Source organism: Salvelinus fontinalis, chromosome 30 (genome assembly GCF_029448725.1).
Source record: "Salvelinus fontinalis isolate EN_2023a chromosome 30, ASM2944872v1, whole genome shotgun sequence".
NCBI lineage: Eukaryota > Metazoa > Chordata > Actinopteri > Salmoniformes > Salmonidae > Salvelinus > Salvelinus fontinalis.
Genome location: NC_074694.1, coordinates 35,511,463 through 35,537,051, shown reverse-complemented (window position 1 = coordinate 35,537,051; position 25,589 = coordinate 35,511,463). Strand labels below are relative to the sequence as shown.

Sequence of the window (25,589 nt, the reverse complement as noted above, 5' to 3'; positions counted from 1 at the left end):
ATGTGTCCTGATGCATTGCTAAGGAGCACCAATGCATCGTCTGAAGTTATAAACAAGCTTTGTGGAACTGAACCCACTTTTGGTAATTACATGGCACTCACACTAACATATAGGCCTGCGTTGAGTGCACTGACTGAGAGGTCCACTGATATTGACTCTTGTGAAAGTGTATTTTTATCACTGATTGATAGAACGAGAGCACTATTGGGTACTTACACACCCTCCAATACAATATTGAGTGCCCTGACTCAGAGTATACTTACTATGAGTGTGCATCGGAGCCGCTACGATTCTCACTCTACAGATACTAACGTTTTGTCTGTGCTCACTGTTGGCTCAGAACGTGCCATGCTTTGATCTTCTGAAATGCAGAATTCCACGTGAGTGGGTGATGTCACGGAGGAGCTTGATTCACAGTTCTGATAGGGTGGATTGGCACCTTTCTCTGAATCGTTAATGTATTCACTGGTCTCACAGTCAGTCAGCACCTTCTGCTCTCTCTCTCGCACTCTCTGCTTTTTGGTTAAATGGTTTTAAAGATGTGACGGTCAAACGTGTTCACGGGATCTGCGTTTGACTCGCATGCCATTCCCTTTTATTAAACCTAGGTATCCTCAGCTCTCATTGCAAGTGTTAACACTACACAGTTTGAAACTCCTAAAGATGTCAATGTGTGCACTGTGAGCCATGTGTGACAATTATAAACACCCCAAGGCAGTTTCTCCACAGACACACGCAGGCATAACAAAAGTGACCACTGTCCCAGATATTCTCCTCTAGTTGCAGGTAATAACAATAGCCACATGATGGCAGCAGAATGCTTTTTCATGGTTTGAATCCATTTGTGAATGGGAGTGGCTGTGTGACCGGATTCTCTTGATGCCTATTCCCAATAGGTAAACAATTGTACCTCCCGTGTATGTGCTACTTTTCGGCGAAAGGAATGTTACACAAACGATGTCTGCGGTAACTATAACATCGACATGATTTAGCCTACAAACTTCTGTTGTAACTAATATACGACGTGATTAACACGTAGGCGGCCTACAAATAAATATCCGTTGTCTGTTGTAACTATAATGACATATTGCAGTATTACAAACATAAGCAGGACACAGACAGGCAGTCTAAATAGCGATTTAATGTAACATTCTTTTTCCAGGTTTGGGAGGTGCACGCAGCTATCTTGTCAGCATATCTTCGAAGATTACATCATTGCAAACATAAGCACGAGGCAGACTGGGAGTCAAATGGCTAGTGTTCTTTTTTCAGCTTTTCAGTCTACGATATGGCAGCATATGAATGGGTATGCTAAGAATTGAGTTTCAAGGGACTAGTCCTCTAAAGGACTAGTAAAGGCCCAGTACACTACTTCAGTTATTTATTTATTTTTCTGGGGGGTGCTGCAACACCCCTCCTTCCTGCAGCTATGGTTGTAACCATGTTTTAGTTCACTGTGTATACACTGTGACAATCCAGATTAACAAGGCGAGTAGTAAATGGATCCACTTAAGCTGTTTCGATCCAGTATGGACACTATGCTGTACATGCAAACACATAAGGGATGAGAGGCCCAATTTGATAGGTTGTTGTACATGGCTTACACTGTCTGCACCCAATGTTTCTCATTTAAAACTCCATATATAATCAACAAGCTCCTTCAAAAGCACTCCAGAATGGAAAGTTTTTTTTTTTGCTGAGACAGACAAAAAGGCCCTTGTGTTACCAGTGACCTGTGCTCGCATGCAGAACAGAGTGACTATTCTCTGCATTTGGGGATGGCAATCATACACCTTTCACCTGTATTGAAATCATGTATTGTATTGTACTTATTATTGTAGTGGTCCAGTGCGGGCTCAGTTTCTGAGTGCATGTCACTAGCAACACCGTTTCTGAGAGCATGTCACTAGCAACACAGTTTCTGAGTGCATGTCACTAGCAACACAGTTTCTGAGAGCATGTCACTAGCAACACAGTTTCTGAGAGCATGTCACTAGCAACACAGTTTCTGAGAGCATGTCACTAGCAACACAGTTTCTGAGAGCATGTCACTCGCAACACAGTTTCTGAGAGCATGTCACTCGCAACACAGTTTCTGAGAGCATGTCACTCGCAACACAGTTTCTGAGAGCATGTCACTAGCAACACAGTTTCTGAGAGCATGTCACTAGCAACACAGTTTCTGAGAGCATGTCACTAGCAACACAGTTTCTGAGAGCATGTCACTAGCAACACAGTTTCTGAGAGCATGTCACTCGCAACACAGTTTCTGAGAGCATGTCACTAGCAACACAGTTTCTGAGAGCATGTCACTCGCAACACAGTTTCTGAGAGCATGTCACTAGCAACACAGTTTCTGAGAGCATGTCACTAGCAACACAGTTTCTGAGAGCATGTCACTAGCAACACAGTTTCTGAGAGCATGTCACTCGCAACACAGTTTCTGAGAGCATGTCACTCGCAACACAGTTTCTGAGAGCATGTCACTAGCAACACAGTTTCTGAGAGCATGTCACTAGCAACACAGTTTCTGAGAGCATGTCACTAGCAACACAGTTTCTGAGAGCATGTCACTAGCAACACAGTTTCTGAGAGCATGTCACTAGCAACACAGTTTCTGAGAGCATGTCACTAGCAACACAGTTTCTGAGAGCATGTCACTCGCAACACAGTTTCTGAGAGCATGTCACTAGAAACACAGTTTCTGAGAGCATGTCACTAGCAACACAGTTTGAGAGCATGTCACTAGCAAGTTGTTGGTCCGATTCATACTGCGGGCACATACAAAAATGTGTGGATACTGTTGTCACTTTGGATAAAACCCCCCCGCAATTTCAGTAAAGCAGTGTGACCCCAGAAACTTCATTTTGGATACATGTTTACTTTACAAAGGATGCATTTGTTATATACAGTACTTGTTATATACAGTACTTTTTTTCTTCATAATAGTCCTCATCAAACCAGTTTAAAATCTATAGGGATACCAAACGGTTAACTGATTATCAATTTAGAGCAGTCGGCTTAAGTAATAGTAAAATGTATTTTAACAGATGAGATTCCAATCATGTCTAAAGTACTGTGACAATTGCACTGTGAAAAGCAATGACTTTATGAACATTTATTGCAAAGTGAAACACTCATTAAGTTTGGTGAACAAGTGACTATAGGATGTTGTGTTATACTTAGTCAATCAAAAATGTGCTTAGAGTTTTGAAACAACTGCCTTTTTGATGATCTGTTTTGAGTTTTGTACTAAGTGGGATGAAAATGTACCACAAACTGTACTGTTGAAAATTGGGGGGGGAAATGTAATCCCAAATGTATATAAATCTGAAACATTTGTTCAGTATCTAGTACTGCTGCTTGTCTGGCTTTGTAATTTAACCTAAATAGGATTCTGGGCTACGTGTGCTATGAGTTGGTCACAGGATGGAGCTGTAGACCCTAGTCAGAATCGTGTCCTTATTTGGCATCACTATTACAAACGTCATCAAGTCTGTGGCTAAGTGAGATAAGCTACCAAATGAAGCTTGGGTTAAAAAAGAAGATTAGGAAAAATATCGTCTTAAACTCAAGGGAACAATGATAACACAGAAAGAATGGTCTCATTTATGTCAAATAGAGCCATAAGAGAGGGAACCTGTTGGAAGAGATTGTTATTTTTGATCTGTACTTTCTCCGTTTCTGGGACTTGTCACAGACATTAGCTCAAACAGAACGATCTATCCAAACTATTAATCAGTGTTTGCAAAACAATTGTTATCCCAGTGTTTTGGGGTCAACCCATGCTGCCTCAAAGGGGTGAATACCATCATCATTGTCATCCTGCCTGATCATAATTAGAAGTGGTCAGCATCTTTTATCGGTCTCAAACCATGATAATGAGTATTGTCCTAATAGTGGGAATGGGAGTAAACGTATTCACATTACTGCATACAGTTCGTATCTGCACATTACTATTGAAACCATGCAATATTTTGTGCAAAGTAATTGATTACAAAATGGGATAAAATACGTAAGGGATCATCAACGAGGGGCTCTATGCGGTCTGTGTAACAATAAGGTTTGATCAATAGTCCTATAATTCTACCCGAATCCTCGCTGATCATGGAACTGATATGACAACGGTCCAGTCATCATAAACGGTGCGCTAGGCTTCAGGGTTACACTGCCAGCCTAACATAGAACGGACATGGAACGAGACAGTAACAGCATCAGCAAAGTCATAATACAGACAAAAAAAACAATTAATGCAGCAGCGTGGAACTGACAAATATAGGGGAGGCAATAAACTGATGAGTGAGTCTAGGTGAGTCCAATATCGCTGATGCGCGTCACGAGGGACGGCAGGTGTGCGTAATAGATGATAGGCGTGAGTGATGCAGGGCAGCCTGGCGGAGGGGGGAAGAGCGGGAGCAGACGTGCCAGGTGTGGAATTTTGGACGCAGAAAGTGCAGAATACTGCGATGTACTGAAGTTATACTGCACTCTAACTGCGATCTTTTTTCGTAAGGGAAAGTGGGCTACATGTCCCAATTATTGAACTTGTTAAATATTATCCACTATTGCTAGCGACACTCAGGATCAACCACACGGATGTAACAAAGGATAGATAAGGAAACTAATGATGTCATGGAATGATGCCAAATGTAAGCTACAAATTGAAAAAGTGACAGTTAAAGATTTGTTGTGATATTTGCGGGCTAAAATCATTGTTTTTGCTGCGGAAATCCTGACATTATGTTCAATTTATCGCGAAAATGCTCTGATGAGGGAAAAAAGATTGACGTGTGGCTTGATTGAACCATATTATGCAGTAAATGTGTGATGATTGAAAATACGAGCCCTCTTTTTGCAATGGGTCAGTTTAATGCGATAATATTCTGATTTGTTTGTTTTATGCGGAAATAGTGCAGTGATTAGTCAAATTTACAAGGCCTTGCATAATATGCAGGAATTGTTGATTTAGCAAAGAATTGTACGTTCGCAGAATCCTGGAGGGACTGATTACTGATGGTGGCTACCGATAGTGGATAATATGTAACACGATAAAAATAGTTTAAAAAGTCTGCGTTGAAATTAAAACATTCTAGAGTGCACAAAGGTTATCGGTCTCGACTGTCACTCTGCACGGATTTGGCTTGCATCTCCAAGATTCATCCATGAAAGTTATAAGACCATACCATTTTTATTACGCTTAACCGCACAGCATTTCATATACTTCACTGTGAAACAAAGGCACTCATAGCCTATCCGTCATGTTGACATGATTCCGTTTTCTTCTATATGACTGGTTTCACGTTAGTCTCCAGCGATCATAAGGAACAAATAAAACAGAATTATATTTGTTATTACAGTCCCATTCTCCAAACAGATTACTCATTGACCTAGCTCTTATCAGTTACACATTACAGTGCATGGATAATGGTGTAATTTATATCGAAAATAGTAGATGTTTTTCCACTTGGAACCGACAGGTGCTCAACCTTACATCATGGTTTCCCCCAGAAGTTGAAATTGTTACGATTTTGGCTCTGCATGAAAGTTGAAAATACCTCTTTTCTGGCCGTTGAAAAAAAAATATTTTTTTTCCCTAACTTATGGATGTTGAAAATACTTATTTTCTGAGTGTTGGAAATATGTCTTTATGGACATCATTGTTTCTATGGCCAAATTTCAACCATACACGCATTCACTTACACTGAGCATACCTAATATTGAGTTGCACCCCTCAGAACAGCCTCAATTATTCGGGGGATGGACTCTACAATGTGTCGAAAGCGTTCCACATGGATGTTGACTCCAATGCTTCCAACAGTTATGTCAAGTTGGCATGGGTGATGGACCATTCTTGATACACACGGAAAGTTGTTGAGCATAGTAGGTGCCAGTGCACCTGGCACCTACTACCATACCGAGTTCAAAGACACTTAAATATTTTGTCTTGCCCATTCACCATCTGAATGGCACACATACACAATCCAGGTCTCAATTGTCTCTAGGCTTAAAAATCCTTCTTTAACTGTCTCCTCCCCTTGATCTACACTGAAATGAAGTGGATTTAACAAGTGACATCAGTAAGGGATAATAGCATTCACTTGAATTCACCTGGTCAGTCTGTCATGGAAAGAGCAGGTGTTCTTAATATTTTGTATACTCTGTGTATATCGACATGTCAATGAAGAAAGCATTATATCACATTCAATATTATGAATTTCAATTCAAATTTAAAAAATGGAGCAAACTGAAGTTTGCAGTAAGGAATATTTTATTATTCAGACCTATATAGAAAAAAACATTCTCAGTAATGGTTACAAAAAGTTTTTCTTGCTATGACTGATGTGTGGTTGTTTATCTTCCTTACTTGAATGCATTGACTGTAAGTCACAAGGGTAAGAGCATCTGCTGAAGAAACAGAATGTAAATATAAAACAAACACTTACAAAGCATGCTGGTAACTATTCTAATGATCTCCAGCCCCAAACAAGTACAAATTTGGTCGGTCTGGAACAGACCAAATCTGAACGGTTCATAGATGTCTGAACTGTATGAACTGCATAGTACAGTTCAGTACAGTAAAGCAGGGCTTCCCAAACTTGGTCCTGGGGCTCCCCCATGGGTGCACGTTTTTAGTTTTTTACCCTAGCACTACACAGCTGATCCAAATAACCAACTCATCGTCAAGCTTTGAGTATTTGAATCAGTTTTGTAGTTCTAGGGCAAAAACCAAAACGTGCACCCAGGTGGGGCCCTAGGACCGAGTTTGGGAAACACTGCAGTAGAGCACAATAGACCAGAGTAGAGTACAATTAAGTTCAGAAGAGTAGAATACGTTAAAGTAAACCAGGTTACAATACGTAAGGCATAAACACCGACGTACCTTGGAAATGGACGACGCAGCGGGATGAGGCGGAGCCTTTTTCCAAAGTAATGTACAGAACGGAGGCGTTTATCCTGTTTAAACCACAGTTGCCAAACAAAACACTACTAAAGCACACACTTACCGGTATAAATCAAATGTTATTGTTGATATTAAAATTTTTATAAGATAATTCACACTCATCTTTTGGTTGCTACTCGACCCAGTCATTAATTCAATTCGTTCAATATTTATGGAAGCGACCGAGTTGTTTGTTCTATATGTTCTGTTGCCATGCTCGCTGCTAATGTTCTTGTCCCTTGCTAGCTAATCAACTAACTACGGCTAACACAGTCACAACCTCTGAAGACAGAATAACAGCAAAGTATTTGCATTTGTGTTTGTTTAAGCTGTTTTCCAAAGTTTATTGCAACGTACCGGCCACCTACTCTTCTTCTTTCAGCTGTTTTCTATTGACATTCATTTGGATACATCAAAACAATGAGCTGATAATGCCCAATTTTGCCTGGCATAGCTAAAACAAATTGCCTTCTCGTCAGAACACTCAACGCTGTTCATTACGAGGAGATCGCATTGCATATTAAACACTAGGCTAGAAACTAGCTAAATAGTTTGTTGCCAGTAAACCTGCCAACATCACAAAACCGAATTCAAAAATACCAGTTGCTGAAAACAGCTAGAAATATGTGAGAGGATTTGACGTCATTGCTCCACTTGCGTCATGACTGCAACAGTAGGGATCAGAGAAATTCATGTTTCATCACTCACCACGTTAGGTCAGCAGATGCTCCAAAAATAAGTCAATGCTAGGTAGCTAGCTAAGTTTTTCCTCATTGGACCTACATTTATAATGTATCCAATTTCGGTTTGTGTGGTTGTTGATTTAGTTTTGTGTAACAAGTACGGTTATCATGTGCAGGCGAATACTGGGTCATGATTGCAAGGTGTACCGATATCTTTTCCAACTGTTCCAATATCCTTCCCAACTGTTCATTTATCTGGTTTTAATGTCCATGTCTAGAAGGGCATCTCTAGAAATCAGAAACGACTATTCAGCAAAGCTGTGTATAAAATACATTATCATGTATTATACAGCAGGTGGGTCTAATCCTGAATATTGATTGGTTAAAGCCACATTCCAGCTGGCATCTATTCCACAAGTTACCACCGGCTAAATCTATGACATTAAAATGGCTATTAACTCTGTTCCATCTGACTGCGCAATCCACTGTCTCATTAGCCCAGCCAGGCAATTTATGAACTTGATCTCCACTATAAAAAGCATCTAGACATTATCTTACATTTCTTTTAGACTAACATGTACTTTTAAACAGAGGAGATTTGTATACATCTTGCTGTCTGACATTTGCAACATTGTTTCAATATTCAAATTGGATCTCCAGCTGTCGCATAGTAATGAAGGTTTTCTCAGCCAGTCAAAATCATGAATAATTTTTATGGACAGATACAAAGAAATACCAATAATAAACAGGTCAAACAAAAGCTAGTTTGCGGTCTTCGCAGCGTCAGTTTGAAGTGATTGTGTTAGCTGTGTTGTTGGCTAGCTGATCTGAACAACAGTGTCCTGACGGGAGAGCACATTTTCTAAGCCAGGTGAAATTGCGCCTCATTAGCTCATTGTTATGGATGTATCCAAATAAATGTCACTAGAAAACGGCTTAAACAAATGCAAATACTTTGTTCTTATTCTGGCTGCACTGTTTGACGTGACTGTAAGTTAGCTAGCTAGCAAGCAAGGGATAAGAACGTTGCCAGCCAGTATGGCCATAGAACATTTAGAACGAAGGAACGTCAATAGAACAAAAAGAACCGAACAGAATACAGAACAAAAAGACTTGGGTTGTGTCTCTGGCAACTGAACCGATAGAACGAACAACAAGCCAGCTTGGGTAGCAACCTTAGATTTGTGTGGGGACTATATCTTGTGGAAGGATGAAATAGGTTGAATACATTTATGAAAATAACATTTTTAATTAAAATGTTAAATCATTATTTGAATTTGTTGGTAACCTGTTGTATAAAAGTGATAATGCCTTCAAAGCCGGTGTTTGGAGGATATATTGACACGGTTTTCTGGCCCTCGACTTCATTTTGGGCCAAACAACATCCGTGCCAATATATCCCCCAAACACCGGCTTTGAAGGCATTATCACTTAACTATACTCTGCTGTACTCTACTGTACTGTAATGTACTGTACTCTGCTGTTCTAAACTGTACAGTGCTGTCCAAACTTGTGAAACATAGATGTGTATGATTCGTTAAAATCTGAAACAAACATAGAAGTCTATGTTTGGGCTAAATCCAAGGCTGGTCGGGCCATAAACAATCTGAACCAATTATAGACGTTGAACTCAAGGCCGGTCTGGACCGCACCAAAAAAAAGATTGAAAAAATACATCCGGTCTGGACAGGACAAAAAAAAAACGTCCAAAAGACATCTGCGTCGGTCCGTGCATACTGGGTTATTACACTCGTGGGATGGATGATTGTGCTTTGGCATCCTGCGAGCGCTGATGCTCACTCTGGGTACTGACGTATGTGAGCAATAAAATGAAACGTATTGCTCGTCACATTTGACCAACCTCACTCACCTGAGAGCTTCAAATCAAGCGCAAGAATTGTTCTGCCCGAAATCTGGAGCAAGTGTTAAATTTGTGTAGTGGCACTGAACTGGGAGGTTGCCTTCCATATCTGTGCATCACTCATATCATTCGCAAAGTTTGCTGCGCTCTTGTGATCCTGACTTCTCTGGAAACTATGGGGACTCTACGCGATCTCCAATACGCACTACAGGAGAAGATTGAGGAGTTGCGACAACGAGACGCCCTTATTGACGAACTGGAGCTGGAATTAGATCAAAAGGACGAATTGATACAAAAGCTTCAAAATGAACTGGATAAATACCGATCCGTTATCAAACCGGCGACGCAACAAGTCCACAAGGCAAGCGTACTACAGGAGCAGCACAGGACCAAGAGACAGGCGATATCAGGAGAGCCCACCGCCTTTGACATTCATGAACTCAGTCATGTCACTCTTCCATTCTACCCCAAGAGCCCACAGTAGGTGTCATATGACCATCTTTGTTCATTGTCTCTTGTGTGCTTACGGCTGTGTGTCTGTTTTTATATCACCATTTCCCTGTTAGAGTATGAGTCAAATGGTACCAAAAGTGAATCCCATGAAAGCAACATTGATGTCTAGTAAGCTAATTGAATGTCAACACGATGGCTTTAGATTTGCCTGTGTTTGCATTTGCAATGAGGTACGCTTGTGTGTGTGTGCGTGCATGTGTCTTAATGGCAATATGATATCAGGCAGCCACGATATATTTGCATAATGGATGCTAGTTGTGCAGTGACAGTATGGTTTGTGAGTATATATGATAAAACTAGCCTTGCCTCAAGCCTCAACATAAACATTTGTTTTACTTGAGTTTGACACTGTTATGGAGACTCAGTAAACCCAAATAATGCACATCCATTCAACATTTTACATGTTACAGTAATAGTCAGCCTCTGACAGCATACGCCTGACATTTTCTAATTTACTTGTTGCTCAAACCCACATTAATCGAGAAGTGTTTAGAGACACAAACTATTCTTATTTACAATAAAAGTGACTCCAAAATGACACACTACATTAGTTATGATTCATTTTTATTGGGAACAAAATGATCTGAAACAACTAAAACAAACTGCAAATGCATCCAACAAGTTTGTGGAGTCACAAACTTGATGTAGTCATTACTTGCTAGGACTATGGTACCAAATACTTAAACTTTCTACTTTAATAATAAAGAGGAGTGGCAGGCTCGGTGCACAACTGAGCAAGAGGACAAGTATCTGGAAACAGAAACAGACGCCTCACAAGTCCTCAACTGGCAGCTTCATTAAATTGTACCCGCAAAACACCAGTCTCAACGTCAACAGTGAAGAAGCGACTCCGGGATGCTGGCCTTCTAGGCAGAGTTGCAAAGAAAAAGCCATATCTAAGACTGGCCAATAAAAACAAAAGATTAAGATGGGCAAAAGAACAAAGACACTGGACCGACGAACTCTGCCTAGAAGGCCAGCATCCCGGAGTCGCCTCTTCCCTGTTGATGTTGAGACTGTTTAATCGGTACTATTTAATGAAGCTGCCAGTTGAGGACTTGTGAGGCGTCTGTTTCTGAAACTAGACACTCTAATGTACTTGTTGTCTTGCTCAGTTGTGCACCGTGGCCTCCCACTCCTCTTCCTATTCTGGTTAGAGCCAGTTTGCGCTGTACTGTGAAGGGAGTAGTATACAGCGTTGTACGAGATCTTCAGTTTCTTGGCAATCTCTCGCATGGAATAGCCTTCATTTCTCAGAACAAGAATAGACTGATGAGTCTCTGAAGAAAGTACTTTGTTTCTGGCCATTGTGAGCCTGTAATCAAACCCACTGATGTTCCAGATACTCAACTAGTCTAAAGAAGGCCAGTTTTATTGCTTCTTTACTCAAAACAACAGTTTTCAGCTGTGCTAACATAATTGTAAATGGGTTTTCTAATGATCAATTAGCTTTTTAAAATGATAAACTTGGATTAGCTAACACAACGTGACAATTGAACACAGAAGTGATGGTTACTGATAATGGGCCTCTGTACGCCTATGTAGATATTCCATAAAAAATCAGCCGTTTCCAGCTACAATAGTCATTTACAACATTAACCATGTCTACACTGTACTTCTGATCAATTTGATGTTATTTTAACAGACAAATGTGCTTTTCTTTCAAAAACAAGGACATTTCTAAGTGACCCCAAACTTTTGAACGGTAGTGTGTGTGTGTGTGTGTATATATATATATATATATATATATATATATATATATATATATATATATATATATATATATATATATATATATATATATATATATATATATATATATATATATATATATATATATATATATATATATATATATATATATATATATATACGATGTGAAACCAAACAGCAATCAATGCAATGTAAAGTAGAATTTTTTTTAACACAATATTAAAGAAAAATAGTTACATTCCTCAGCTACTAGGTCTTCAATCAACACTTTCAATTCCCAGAGCGGCACCAGAACATCCAATTGCAATTAATTTTGGACAGATAACAGTTTCAGTGTAAGAGATACAATATCTGCATAAAACGAAATATTAGGTTAGGAATTTCAGTATTGTAAAAAAATTAAAATGTATATGTTAATCCCTTCAGAGTACAGAACATAACTTTCTATTACAGCACTTTGTTTGTCAAAGCTCAGTCAAAGGAGAAAGATTTCTTATGTAGTCAGCCATTTTTTGTCTCCCAGCTGGCTTTGCATTTTGATACAATCTAAGGCCTATTTAATCCACTGTCAAGATAGACTGTTTGTTTCAGCAAAACGAATAGGTTCTCTCCCTCTCGCCAATATTGTATGTGTGTGTGTGTGTGGTAGGGGGGTATTCCCAAGGAATGGATTTTTGTGAGGATGTTCATATCTATGAAACAATGTTGTGTTATTTTACCGAATGGTTGCCTGCCTCATATTTGACTTCTAAAAGCTTGATCTCACTAGTGGATCTACGGTCATACTTCTTCCATCACCACTTTCATCCCGTGTTTGATCACAGCAGCAATACTATAATAATTGTTAGGAACTCCATGTGTGCACTGATGTGACATTATTTCAATTACATCTCATGGAAACTATATTTCTGAAACTGAGCCTTTCTCAGGCTTCTGTTTTGGTCTTGAAATGGCATTCTTGGGAGCAGTAAATATCCATATGATACTTCCTTGTTTGTGTTTTATAAGCCAGTTACAGAAGTCCTGCTTGTCTCAAAGAGAAATAGTTTTTTCAGTACATCTCATAATTATAGACTTCATCCATGTATCTGGTTGGTTGTGGTGGCCCAATTTCCCTCAACCCCAATACTTGCCCTTTAGAACAAGCTACTTCTGAGCAATTCCACGGTCACGGAATTACGCTAAGACTAATACTTTTCACTTTAAAATGTATGCCAAACAAACCATACAAATCTATGTACATGGACTACTTTTAACGATTTACACAGAACATTTGACCCAAAACAATTTTACTGGAAGAAATGTGCAGATTAAAAGTTTGGTAGCAGAATTAAGGTAAAATCTCCCTCAGTTTATGTGACCACATTTTCCAAAAACTCTTGTTAAATATCTGCTCCGAATTAAGATTCAAAGATGTCTGCACTACAGAAAGGATCAAATCAAATGTTATTGGTCACATACACATGGTTAGCATATTTTATTGCGAGTGTAGCGAAATGCTTGTAGTGAAGCAAAATGCTTGTGCAAAGGTTCTAGAAGGACTAGAAGCGAGGCAGCCCTCTCTGTCGGCGCCATCTTGTTCTCATAGGGGGTGTCAGTTATGACATGACAACTTTAGTTTAAAAAATATATAATTTGGTTATTTAACTACAGTAAGTTAAGTGGATTTACACACGGTAACAATATTATGGTAACAGAATTACATCATGGGTCCCTACACAGAAATGAATAATTATAGATATGAATGTCATTCTCTTAATTTTATTTGTCACATGGGCCTATTACAACAGTTGTAGACTTTACCGTGAAATGCTCACTTATGAGCCCTTCCCAACAATGCATGTATCCATGCTTTCCACCTGGCTACCCCTACCCCGGTCAACAGTACTGCACCCCCCACAGCTACTCGCCCAAGCCTTCCCCATTTCTCCTACTCCCAAATCCAGTCAGCTGATGTTCTGAAAGAGCTGCAAAATCTGGACCCCTACAAATCAGCCGGGCTAGATAATCTGGACCCTTTCTTTCTAAAATTATCTGCTGAAATTGTTGCCACCCCTATTACTAGCCTGTTCAATCTCTCTTTCGTGTCGTCGACAACTACTGTGATTATTATTATTTGACCATGCTGGTCATTTATGAACATTTGAACATCTTGGCCATGTTCTGTAATAATCTCCACCTGGCACAGCCAGAAGAGGACTGGCCACCCCTCATAGCCTGGTTCCTCTCCTAGGTTTCTTCCTAGGTTTTGGCCTTTCTAGGGAGTTTTTCCTAGCCACCGTGCTGCTACACCTGCATTGCTTGCTGTTTGGGGTTTTAGGCTGGGTTTCTGTACAGCACTTTAAGATCTGCTGATGTACGAAGGGCTATATAAATACATTTGATTTGGTCTGAGATTCCCAAAGATTGGAAAGCAGCTGCGGTCATCCCCCTCTTCAAAGGGGGGGACACTCTTGACCCAAACTGCTACAGACCTATATCTATCCTACCCTGCCTTTCTAAGGTCTTCGAAAGCCAAGTCAACAAACAGATTACCGACCATTTCGAATCCCACCATACCTTCTCCGCTATGCAATCTGGTTTCAGAGCTGGTCATGGGTGCATCTCAGCCACGTTCAAGTTCCTAAACGACATCTTAACCCCCATCGATAAGAAACAATACTGTGCAGCCATATTCATTGACCTGGCCAAGGCTTTCGACTCTGTCAATCACCACATCCTCATCTGCAGATTCGACAGCCTTGGTTTCTCAAATGATTGCCTCGCCTGGTTCACCAACTACTTCTCTGATAGAGTTCAGTGTGTCAAATCAGAGGGTCTGTTGTCTGGGCCTCTGGCAGTCTCTATGGGGGTGCCACAGGGTTCAATTCTTGGACCGACTCTCTTCTCTGTATACATCAATGATGTCGCTCTTGCTGCTAGTGAGTCTCTGATCAACCTCTATGCAGACGACACCATTCTGTATACTTCTGGCCCTTCTTTGGACACTGTGTTAACAACCCTCCAGGCGAGCTTCAATGCCATACAACTCTCCTTCCGTGGCCTCCAATTGCTCTTAAATACGAGTAAAACTAAATGCATGCCGATCAACCGATCGCTGCCTGCACCTACCCGCCTGTCCAACATCATTATTCTGGACGGCTCTGACTTAGAATATGTGGACAACTACAAATGCCTAGGTGTCTGGTTAGATTGTAAACTCTCCTTCCAGACTCACATCAAACATCTCCAACCCAAAGTTAAATCTAGAATTGGCTTCCTATTCCGCAACAAAGCATCCTTCACTCATGCTTCCAAACATACCCTTGTAAAACTGACCATCCTACCAATCCTCGACTTCGGTGATGTCATTTACAAAATAGCCTCCAATACCCTACTCAATAAATTGGATGCAGTCTATCACTGTGCCATCCGTTTTGTCACCAAAGCCCCATATACTACCCACCACTGCGACCTGTACGATCTCGTTGGCTGGCCCTCGCTTCATACTCGTCGCCAAACCCACTGGCTCCAGGTCATCTACAAGACCCTGCTAGGTAAAGTCCCCCCTTATCTCAGCTCGCTGGTCACCATAGCAGCACCCACCTGTAGCACGCACTCCAGCAGGTATATCTCTCTGGTCACCCCCAAAACCAATTCTTCCTTTGGCCGCCTCTCCTTCCAGTTCTCTGCTGCCAATGACTGGAACGAACTACAAAAATATCTGAAACTGGAAACACTTATCTCCCTCACTAGATTTAAGCACCAGCTGGCAGAGCAGCTCACAGATTACTGCACCTGTACATAGCCCATCTATAATTTAGCCCAAACTACCACCTCTTTTCCTACTGTATTTAGTTATTTAATTTGCTCCTTTGCACCCCATTATTTCTATCTCTACTTTGCACATTCTTCCACTGCAAATCAACCATTCCAGTGTTTTACTTGCTATATTGTATTTACTTCGCCACCATGGCCTTTTTTTGCCTTTCCCTTATCTCATCTCACTTGCTCACATTGTATATAGACTTATTTTTCTACTGTATTATTGACTGTATGTTTGTTTTACTCCATGTGTAACTCTGTGTTGTTGTATGTGTCGAACTGCTTTACTTTATCTTGGCCAAGTCGCAATTGTAAATGAGAACTTGTTCTCAACTTGCCTACCTGGTTAAATAAAGGTAAAATAAATAAAATCCTGAATAGTTTAGAGAAAGGTAGAAATATGCAATATCATCCTTTGCATATGGGTATTATTCTACACACTGGCTATTATTCTAATGATCTCCGCCCCAAACAAGACCACATTTGGTCAGTCCGGACCAAATCTGAACCAATCATGTCTGTTTCACAAGTCTGGACATCACAGTAGAGCACAGTATAGTTCAGTACAGTACAATACGTTGTACTGTACTCTAGAGTGCTCTACTGTACTATACTGGACTCTACTGTACTGTACTCTACTGCAGTGGTTCCCAACCTTTTTCGGTTAATGTACTACCAAGTACATTTTCCTCTGCCCAGAATACCCCAGGAGTACCCCCTCGTGTATTTTACCAGTAAGTCTATGGTCTCTTCTCAGTACCCCCTGTGGATAGGCCAAGTACCCCCGGTTGGGAAACACTGCGCTACTGTACTCTGCTGTGCTTCACTGCACTGTGCTGTGCTGTCCAAACTTGAGAAACAGATGTCTATGATTGTTTCAGATTTGGTCCGTTCACCAATCATGGACGTTTATGTTTGGGCCAAATCAATGCCCCCAAAAATCGAAGTCGATAGACGTTAAGGCCGGTCTTAATCAGCCCAGAAAACGACGTCTGTGGACGTTGAAATCAAGGCCATGGTGGACTTACCAAATTTCAACATCTATGGACGTCCGATGTTGTTCGGTGGGTGCGGATGCTGGTTACAGTAAATGGAAAGAGAATGGGCTCTTCGGTAGGTGTCAGTAAGAGCCGGGAGAGGTATCACCGGAGAGAGAGAGAGAAGAGAAAGGCAGTGAGCGAGAGAGAGGGGTTGTCCAGACTAGTGTCGTCACGATACCAGAATTTTTACTTCGATACCGATACCAGGTTTAGTATTACTGTCAAGGTTGTGCGCTACTGGTACGAAGTCAGGTGCAGGAGAGCAGTGAGTTGTGATCAGGCGCACTTATTTGTCAAAAGCACAAAAGACAGACGCAACTGCGCCCAAAATCCTCCAGCCACAGGTAAAAGCCAATAAGTGCAAAAACAGTCACAAATATACAAATGCATACAACGGGTCAAAATACGATACCCGGGGAAAAACCAGGGGGGAACAAAGGAATAAATACATGCAGTGTGATTAGGGAATGTAAACCAGGTGTGCAGGGAACAAGACAAAACAAATGGAACAATGAGAAAAAGGAGCGGCGATGGCTAGAAAGCCGGTGACGTTGACCGCCGAACGCCGCCCGAACAAGGAGAGGAGCCGACTTCGGCGGAAGTCATGACAATTACCTAACTCGATACCTTCATGATACTCAATACCAAATCGATGCCAAAACGATACCATGGGGAAAAAAGGATACTGTGCCTATTGGCATTTTGTCTGGTGGTAATGGGGCTACCTTGGCAAACATGTCAGAGTGGTCATACCTTTCTGTGTGGTGTCCTGTATGCAAAAGGAGTTCCCTGATCCTGGTGCAGAATACACAGATGTTCTCCCTCCCTATATTGACTAATACCATTCAATTCAATAACTGACAACACAAGTAAAAGTTGTTTCTAGTAAAATGTTTATGCTGAGTGCCAGGGCTCTCCGTTCAGAGACATCCGTATCAAGCCATTCTGTCAGTCTGGACTTCATCACATCATCTTGCAAGTCTCCATGTGCCGGCTCCATAGATGCCTCTGTGAACACATACACACATAGTCACTGTTCTATTACCAATAGCAGGTAGGATAGGTGATATCTGACACACAAACAGCTACTATGCTGAAGTTTGAACAAGTCAGACTGAACCTACCTAATTCTATTCTCCCCGTCGACGACTGTTGGTGAGCAGGCAAGAGGTGAGGTCTTTATCAGAGCCCCATTTATGGCATGGCAGCGTAGATCAGCTCCTGGCCCCTCATCAAAGATACTGGTCTGTCTCACACACACACACACTAATGCACAAGCACTGGTGCGTTATCCATTCATGGTGTTTATGATTAGCATGGTGGAACCAATCTGATCGCTGCGTTTGTAAGGACTGGCTGTCGGAGTGCGAAGTCAAACGCAGGAAACAGAGGGTGCAATAACAAATGTTCCTTTTAATGAACACTGAGAAACTAAAGTCACCCTACTAATACACTGGGTGCTCACATAAAACTACCCCAGACACGGGGGGAATGAAAGCAGTCCAGTAACCACGTAGACACGTAGTTCAAAACAGACACCACGCTTACCAACTAACAATCCCGCACAAAGAACCGGGCGGGCCGGCTGACTGATAAGCCCAACTAATTACCAACAAATGAAAACAGGTGTAACCAATAAACACATAAGGAGGGGGAGAAAAGGATCAGTGGCAGCTAATAGGCCGGTGACGACGACCGCCGAGCGCCACCCGAACGGGAAGGAGAGCCTGCCTCGGTCAGAGTCGTGACAGCGTTCACCTTTTTATTTCACTTCAGATATCATGATATGTGAAGTGAAATAGAATGTCGATCAGGCTGGTTCCACATGTTCTGGACTTTAAATGCATCTAATAAGTAGAGAATAAGCAACAAATAATGTCCGTTTACATAAATTATGTTTCACAATTGGGTTATGAAATGTATCAAAGTAATGAAGTGGGTTAACTTCTGTATTTGTACATATAATGAGACTGTGACAGGTGAAGGTTGCTGGCTGGATACTTGCCAACATATGGCTGACTGTTCCATTCATAGTAATACTCACAGCGAAGGCATGTCTGCATGATGCTGATGAGCGCCCCCTTGCTGGTCTTCTCTATGCTGCATGTTTGGCTGCAAACTGGACATCTTGAACAACTGCAGCCCGTTATCTTATGAGGTGGTGTTGACTGGAAGGGCCTGTAGTAGCGGGGTGTACAGTGTAATAGACCGCAAAGTGGTAAATCACATTTTGTTTTAAAGAAAGGACAAAGATTTTTGCTACTGCACTTCACAACCAAAATTACTCTTTGTTGTATCTGCATGGCTGGGGAATTAGCCTACTATTTATCAAGCCTGGTGTTTTTAATACAACTTTTCACATAACACATTGCTGAACATGTTATGATACCCACCGTTGCTCCTTGTGGTAGGTCCTGGCATCCGTTCAAGACCAGGGGATCAGAATGACACCCAACTGTGCACTTTGTCTAACAGAAAAACAGGGTCAACGATTGTCATCATCCCTCAATTATATACATAGCTTTAGAGAGAGCGTAATCTTGTTTGGAAGCTAAATTCTATTCTTTACAGATGTTGACTGACTGGCTCTAGATTAGATTAGATTCAGGCCGGTGACGAAGTTACACTATGCAACCATAAAAGTCAAGCAAGCCAAATCTGAGTTGCATTAAGGTAGGCTAACATTAGCCAGCTGGCTAGGTAGCTAGCTAGCTAACGTCAGCTATGCTAGCGATGATAATGATGATCAAAATATACATAACCAGATACATAACTAGCATTCTATGGTCTAGCTACCGGTATACTCACAACCACTGGGGACCAATGAACTCCAACCACTTATGGTCTACATGATAGGGTCATTTGGCAGGGCATGCAAACCATAGTTGTTGGTTGTACATCGTGTTGGAAGCATGCATTGCATGGTCAATCGGTATATGGCTTTTCAGTCTCAAATAGCCATGATCCTTTGAACGCGTTGGTTGGGGGCGATGAAACAATGGAGTAGTGATGGGGTCGTTTGCGAACGAGTTGTAGGTGAACGTTGGGAGCCGGCTCGCATATCAGAAGAGCCAAATCTATTTATAAAAAATTAAGATATGAATTATCAAAAGATTTAAATGAATAGAATTAACTATTTCAAAGAACGAAAAAATGAATAAAATAATATAGGCCTAAATGCTCAAGCACACACACATTCTTTCTGACTGTCTGCTCAGACTAACAGCCTCACCTGTTGTTCCTGTCAATCAGACACGCAGTGTCAACCAATGAACCAAAGATGAGTGAGGGAGGGCCGAGCCAACTAACACAGTCACACCAGAGAGAATCAAATATAACCACAGGACATGTGACAGAGTTGATGGAAACCCTATGTTCATTAATCGACAGAAAGTTCCACCGAATGGAATATAATCACGTGCTATCAGAAACCGCTGCACTTGACCTCAGGTTTACGAAGTTAGCCTTCAGTGATGCCAGAGCGATTGATGAGGCTCTTCAAAGAATAACCTCAGCAGCAGGGAGGGACAGCCCCAGCAGTCAGCTGGTTCAGGCACCAAGGCAACAGGAAGAAGAGGGATCAGATGGAGCAGAAGCACCAGCAGTAGTGCCACAAACATCTGCTGTTTGGATGCTGTTTGACGAGAGAGCAACTGGGGATGCAGCACGGAGGAATCCCTCAGCAGATGCCATAATGGAGGTCCGATCCTATTTGGAGGAGCCCCTCCAAAGATCTGCAGATCCTCTGAGCTGGTGGACGAACAAGGCCTCTGTCTACCCACGGCTTACTAAAGTCATGATCGAGAGACTCTGCATAGTGGCCACATCCGTTCCCTCTGAGAGGGTCTTCTCGAAAACGGGACAAATAATTACTGAGAGAAGAAACCCGATCAGCCCCTCAAGTGAGGCAGATTGCGTTTCTGAATGCAAATCTCTCATAAAAGCAAAATATGGCCAGCATTGCCGTGTGCTGCTGGTTATAACATGGCAATAAAGAAGAGAGAAAAGAGGGACCAGTTTAATGTTTTAAACGGGATGCTGCAGTTTTGCACATTGTTATTTATTTTTCTTTGATATGGTGCAATATTCTATTATGCTGTTCAGATGGTATTCGTTTTGAATGGTTAGATTTACATGCACTTTGTTTATATACATTAAAAAGTTATACTTTAAATGCAGATGTTTAATAGCACTCATTTTCATAACACACCAATGCATTTTTAAATACATTGTGGTTAAGGTAGAGTATGATTTCATTTAATAATTTAATTAGAATTCTTTTAACACCAATCATAGTCAAACTATCGCAAACTGTTTGACTTGAAAAAATACAAAACATACATTTTTTTAAAGAGCCGTTTGGGAGCTAAAAGAGCCGGAATGCCCATCACTACAATGCAGCCCCATTCAATGAAGGGAACCGAAGTGGGCGGAGGGGTGATCTTGGTCTTGGCAAAAGGGGGTATGATTTGTTGACATAATTGTAATCCAAACCCAACCTTCATTTACTTGTGACGTACTCATGTTCAAAACTCTGTTTTAGACGAGACTGACTTTATGACCAAAATGATCCTATTTAGACTTTTTGCAGTCCATTTTGACATCAGAATAAATGTTTCTGACTCATTAATGCCACACAAGCCTTTTCAAAGGGATTAGTTGGTTTTTAGGGCATTCACTTTTTAATGAATCAATTCAACAATCCTACAATCAATTTGACTTTGGTAAAAACAATCTAACTCCATAACAACATAATGTTAATCATTTATTTGAATAGTAAATCTATTGATAAACAAGGTGAATCAAGATGTAGCCTAGGCCTATTCACAATACAGATGGATGCATATTCAATAGGAGTGTGTGCATGCATTGAGTTATTGAGCTTGTTTTGGCTGATTTCACAGGGCTACAGATGACAGACAAATCCCTTCCATTTGGGACTTATTTTATTTTATGGATCAACAACATTTGCATAGAAGCGGCTTATTTTATAAAGGTGTGTGCTTTAACCAGTAATGACGTTATTCACAAGGCAAGAGGGGGGGGCAGCCCATTGAACCCCTATTCACACACACAGTCAGTTCCCAGAGGTAATAGATCATCTTTGTGAGAGGCATAACAGAAAGACCGTTTTGGTGGCAATCAGCTTTGAAATCAGCATAACATGCAAACCATAGTGCAAAATATCACAAACATATTACTAGACTTGTGAATTGATGTTAGCTTCAGCTGTAAACTTAAGCTAGCGCTCTAACCGGGGCGGCAGGTAGCCTAAGTGGTTAGAGCGTTGGGCCAGTAACCGAAGGGTTGCTAGATCAAATCCCTAAACTGACATGGTAAAAATCTGTCGTTCTGCTCCTGAACAAGGCAGTTAACCCATTGTTCCTAGGCCGTCATTATAAATAAGAATGTGTTCTTAACTGACTTGCTTAGTTAAACAAAGGTTAAATATATATAGATATTTTTAAACTAGCAAGGAAAGGTAGCCTAACAAAGCTGGAAGCTACCAGTATCTTCTTGCATTGTAAAGTTTTTTTTTTAATCATTCATGGACAGCGTTTTGTAAACAGTAATTAACAGTAAAAAAAAAATCTACATGCCGTGTCGCATTATTCAAGTGTGTTAACTTCTGTGCAGCATGATGCAGCCCAGACTCCCAGTGCAGGCTAAGTGGAGCAGGCACAGTGCACTCGCGCTCTAAGGGGGACATCGGCTGCACTGATAGACAGACTTGATATGTAAGACACATTTTACGTTGTTTTGTGTTCTAGTATCGAAAAAGTACAGAAGTTTGGTATACCGTGCAACACTAGTGTAGACTGCTTTCACGCTCACTTTGACCACCAGACAACAGAAAGAGAAAGAAAACAGTTATGAGCTGAACATAACAGTATGCCAGTGGGAGGAAGGACAGTAGCAGGTAACCCAACCGGGGTTTGTTGCTGCTATGTTTTCCCATTGTAGCCAATTCAATTGCAGTAATTCCTTTTACCGATTTTATTTATATATTTTTTTTTTCTGTTACCGATTTGGTAACAGAATTACAAGTTTTTATCACTTAATAATGAATAAACTAAATTGGTAGGTCTACCTTTTCTTGTTACTTCTGTGAACTTTCATTATCCTCATGGAGGGATTAGAAAAATATCTTACAGAAGCTTACAGAACTTCTCCAAAACGAAATATAAGTGTTGATATTAGTTGGCGGGCATCTTTACTTCAACATTATTATGTTTTGATGTATTTCTAAATACCTTTTTAAGACTGTTTATGGGAAATGTTTTCTAAGACCCCTTTTCCATCTGTTTTAACCAGAAATCAAAGCCGTAATTTATGCCTAATTTCTAAGATGTAAAATGGTTAAAATGTTTCCCCAAAATATAGGCTCTTAGCTTTCCTTTAACACCCAGTTTGATTTGCTCTTATGAACTTCACATGTTGGTGGTCATGCGTCCTTTTACATGGAAATGTCCTGCTTCAGTCTGGAGAAACATATGCTATCCATTATGGAAGCACTTTTCTGTCTGAGCTCCTAATTGAAACTAAGGTTGGACGGTATAGTACAGGGGGGCATTGGGAACAAGAGTTTGATTCCTGCACCCGTCGTCCGAAGGCCCTATAAAGTCTGTAGTAATGCTGTCTATCCATCTGGCTGTGCTCTAAAGGAGCATACTTTATCCTTATATGGGAACCGCTATGCTTATCTCTGGGCTCTGACAGGGACACGTTTTCTGAAGCAAAGGAAATGAAAAGCGAAACGAAGACATACAAACGCAACAGGTCAAACTGGAATCTATTGACTTTCAGTTAAAATATTACATGTGACACCAGTTACCATAGTCTTGTAATTTTATGTTTTAATTTAACTAGGCAAGGCAGTTAAGAACAAATTCTTATTTACAATGATGGCCTACCCCGGCCAAACCCGGACGACACTGGGCCAATTGTGCTCCGCCCTATGCGACTCCCAATCACGAGTGTGTAGTGACACGAGACTGTAGTGACACCTCTTGCACTGAGATGCAGTGCCTTAGACCACTGGATCACTCCGGAGCCCTATAATGTCCATCCAAGTTTGTCTAAGTTATGTTATTTAAAAGACTCCAACCAAAGCCCCTTTTTGTCTCCATCTGGCCATATATCGCGTCAGTATTCCCCTGAAAAGCATGCCAGGGCACCCTATTAATGCAGAATATCAAAGGCTCTGATTTAACTTGAAGCAGCCTTATGAGCAGTGGTATTTCTGTCCCTTCTCCCCAAACACTCTTCAAAAGGACAGGCTGGCCGGCCACCAAGGGGGGTCGGTCCTCTGACACTAGCGACCACCTGGAGTTCAATATCTCCAAAGGAACGAATGGTTTCGCTCTCTTCTTTTTGTGCTTTTTCCCAGAATAATTTTTGACTTTTTGGAGATGAGTCATTGTAGTCGAAAGGAGTATACTCCAGGGATTTGCTGGGTCTATATTTGGTTTCTTAAAGAAACATTTGACTTTTCTATCCGCTGATTTGTTCATTTAAAGAACGTTGTAATAGAGACTTAGAATTTTGACATTCCTCTGATGATTAGAGGATGGATATACAGTGGGGTCCAGAATTATTGGATCCCTTGATAAAGATAAACAAAAAAGACTATAAAAGAAATAATACAATTGCTGAGCTTATATTTATATTGTATGCAACATTATTTTATACTAATATAGATTTTGTTAAACAAGTATTAAAAGATTATCTCAACAAGATGGGGGTAAAAATGATTATCTCCTGTTTTCAATAATCCGTCACTCTCTCCTTGCGAGGATAACGACAATGAGCCTTTTTCCAAAATGTTTTATGATATTGGAAAACACATTGGAAGGGTCTTAGAGCATTCCTACACACAGAATCTTTCCAGATCCTTGATATCCTTTGTCTGCGCTTATGGACTGCCCTCTTCAATTCAAACCACAGCTTTTCAATGGGGTTCAAGTCCGGAGACTGAGATGGCCGTTGCAAAATGTTGATTTTGCTGTCAATTAACCATTTATTTCCTGGCAAAGGCAACCAGGTTTCTGTCTAAAATATCCTTGTACTTTCTTCATGATGCCATTGACCACTGGCATACCCCATGTGCGAGGCTTTTGTGGGCCCCCTCGAGGTCGGGCCCCTTCCCCAGATAGCATATGAACACATCACCGAATGCATCCCCCGGGGAAAAATGAGTTCAACACCCTGTCATAAGCCATGGTGAAAATGTTCAGAATGAAATTAGCTTTCAAAAATGGCATGAACTATAGAACTGCACATGTTTCTCTCTGCCCCATGGCATTATGTGTAGAATTGCAGGAAATTTGCTTTAAAATAGCAGCATTTTCTCTCAGCCTCATGGTAAAATGTGTAGAATAGCATGATATAGATTAGACGTTTATTGTCATGAGTCTTGCCCTGGAGACAGAACTGAGCGGTTTCCGCTAGATAGGCCAGCTGCAAAGTCAAAATTGGCTATATTGTAAAAATTATCTTTTTGCCTTAATTTAAGGTTAGGGTTAGGCATTAGGATTAGCAGTGTGGTTAGGGTTAAAATAAAGATTGTATTACTTTGTGGCTGTGCCAGCTAGTGACCACTGCAGAGCTGTCTACAGTACACAAGTCAACGCAATTAATGCCAACCTGCGTTTCAGAGCCAGATTTGACAGGTACAGAGCTAGGTGGATTTTGGTTGATGTATCCACCACCCACCTCCCTTTCTAGCTAAAATCTATGCATGTGAATGTATACAGTAGGCTACAGCAGATCATGTCATTTAAAAATAACAGATTTAAACTCTCAGTGCCCCTGAATGCCCTATCTGACACTATGCTGTGTGACTCTCTCTTCTGGGCTTCGTAGAAAAACAAAGCTATCAAAAGTGAAATAGGAACTCAGAACTGGCTATGAACTTGTTATATCATTGTTAGGACAGACTGAGTACAGGGGGGCTTATCTTGAATCACAATACCAGCGTTCAAGTGGTGCCAGTGGCACAGTGCTAATGCCTTGTCTCTGAGTGTCATCTCTCA

General features: G+C 40.9%; 1 protein-coding gene across 4 annotated transcripts in view; it reads left to right on the top strand.

Moving 5' to 3' along the window:
* Positions 1-25,589, top strand: part of prkg1b (protein kinase cGMP-dependent 1b) — a 167,323-nt gene that overhangs the window by 8,217 nt on the left and 133,517 nt on the right. For 2 of the 4 annotated variants that reach the window (XM_055890651.1, XM_055890650.1), the window contains exon 1: positions 9,347-9,964. The exons of the other annotated variants lie outside the window; for them this stretch is intronic. In XM_055890651.1, the coding sequence (XP_055746626.1) occupies positions 9,660-9,964 (305 nt within the window). In that variant the 5' untranslated portion in view covers positions 9,347-9,659. Of the gene's footprint in view, positions 1-9,346; positions 9,965-25,589 lie in introns of those variants that run through there. 4 annotated transcript variants of the gene reach the window in all.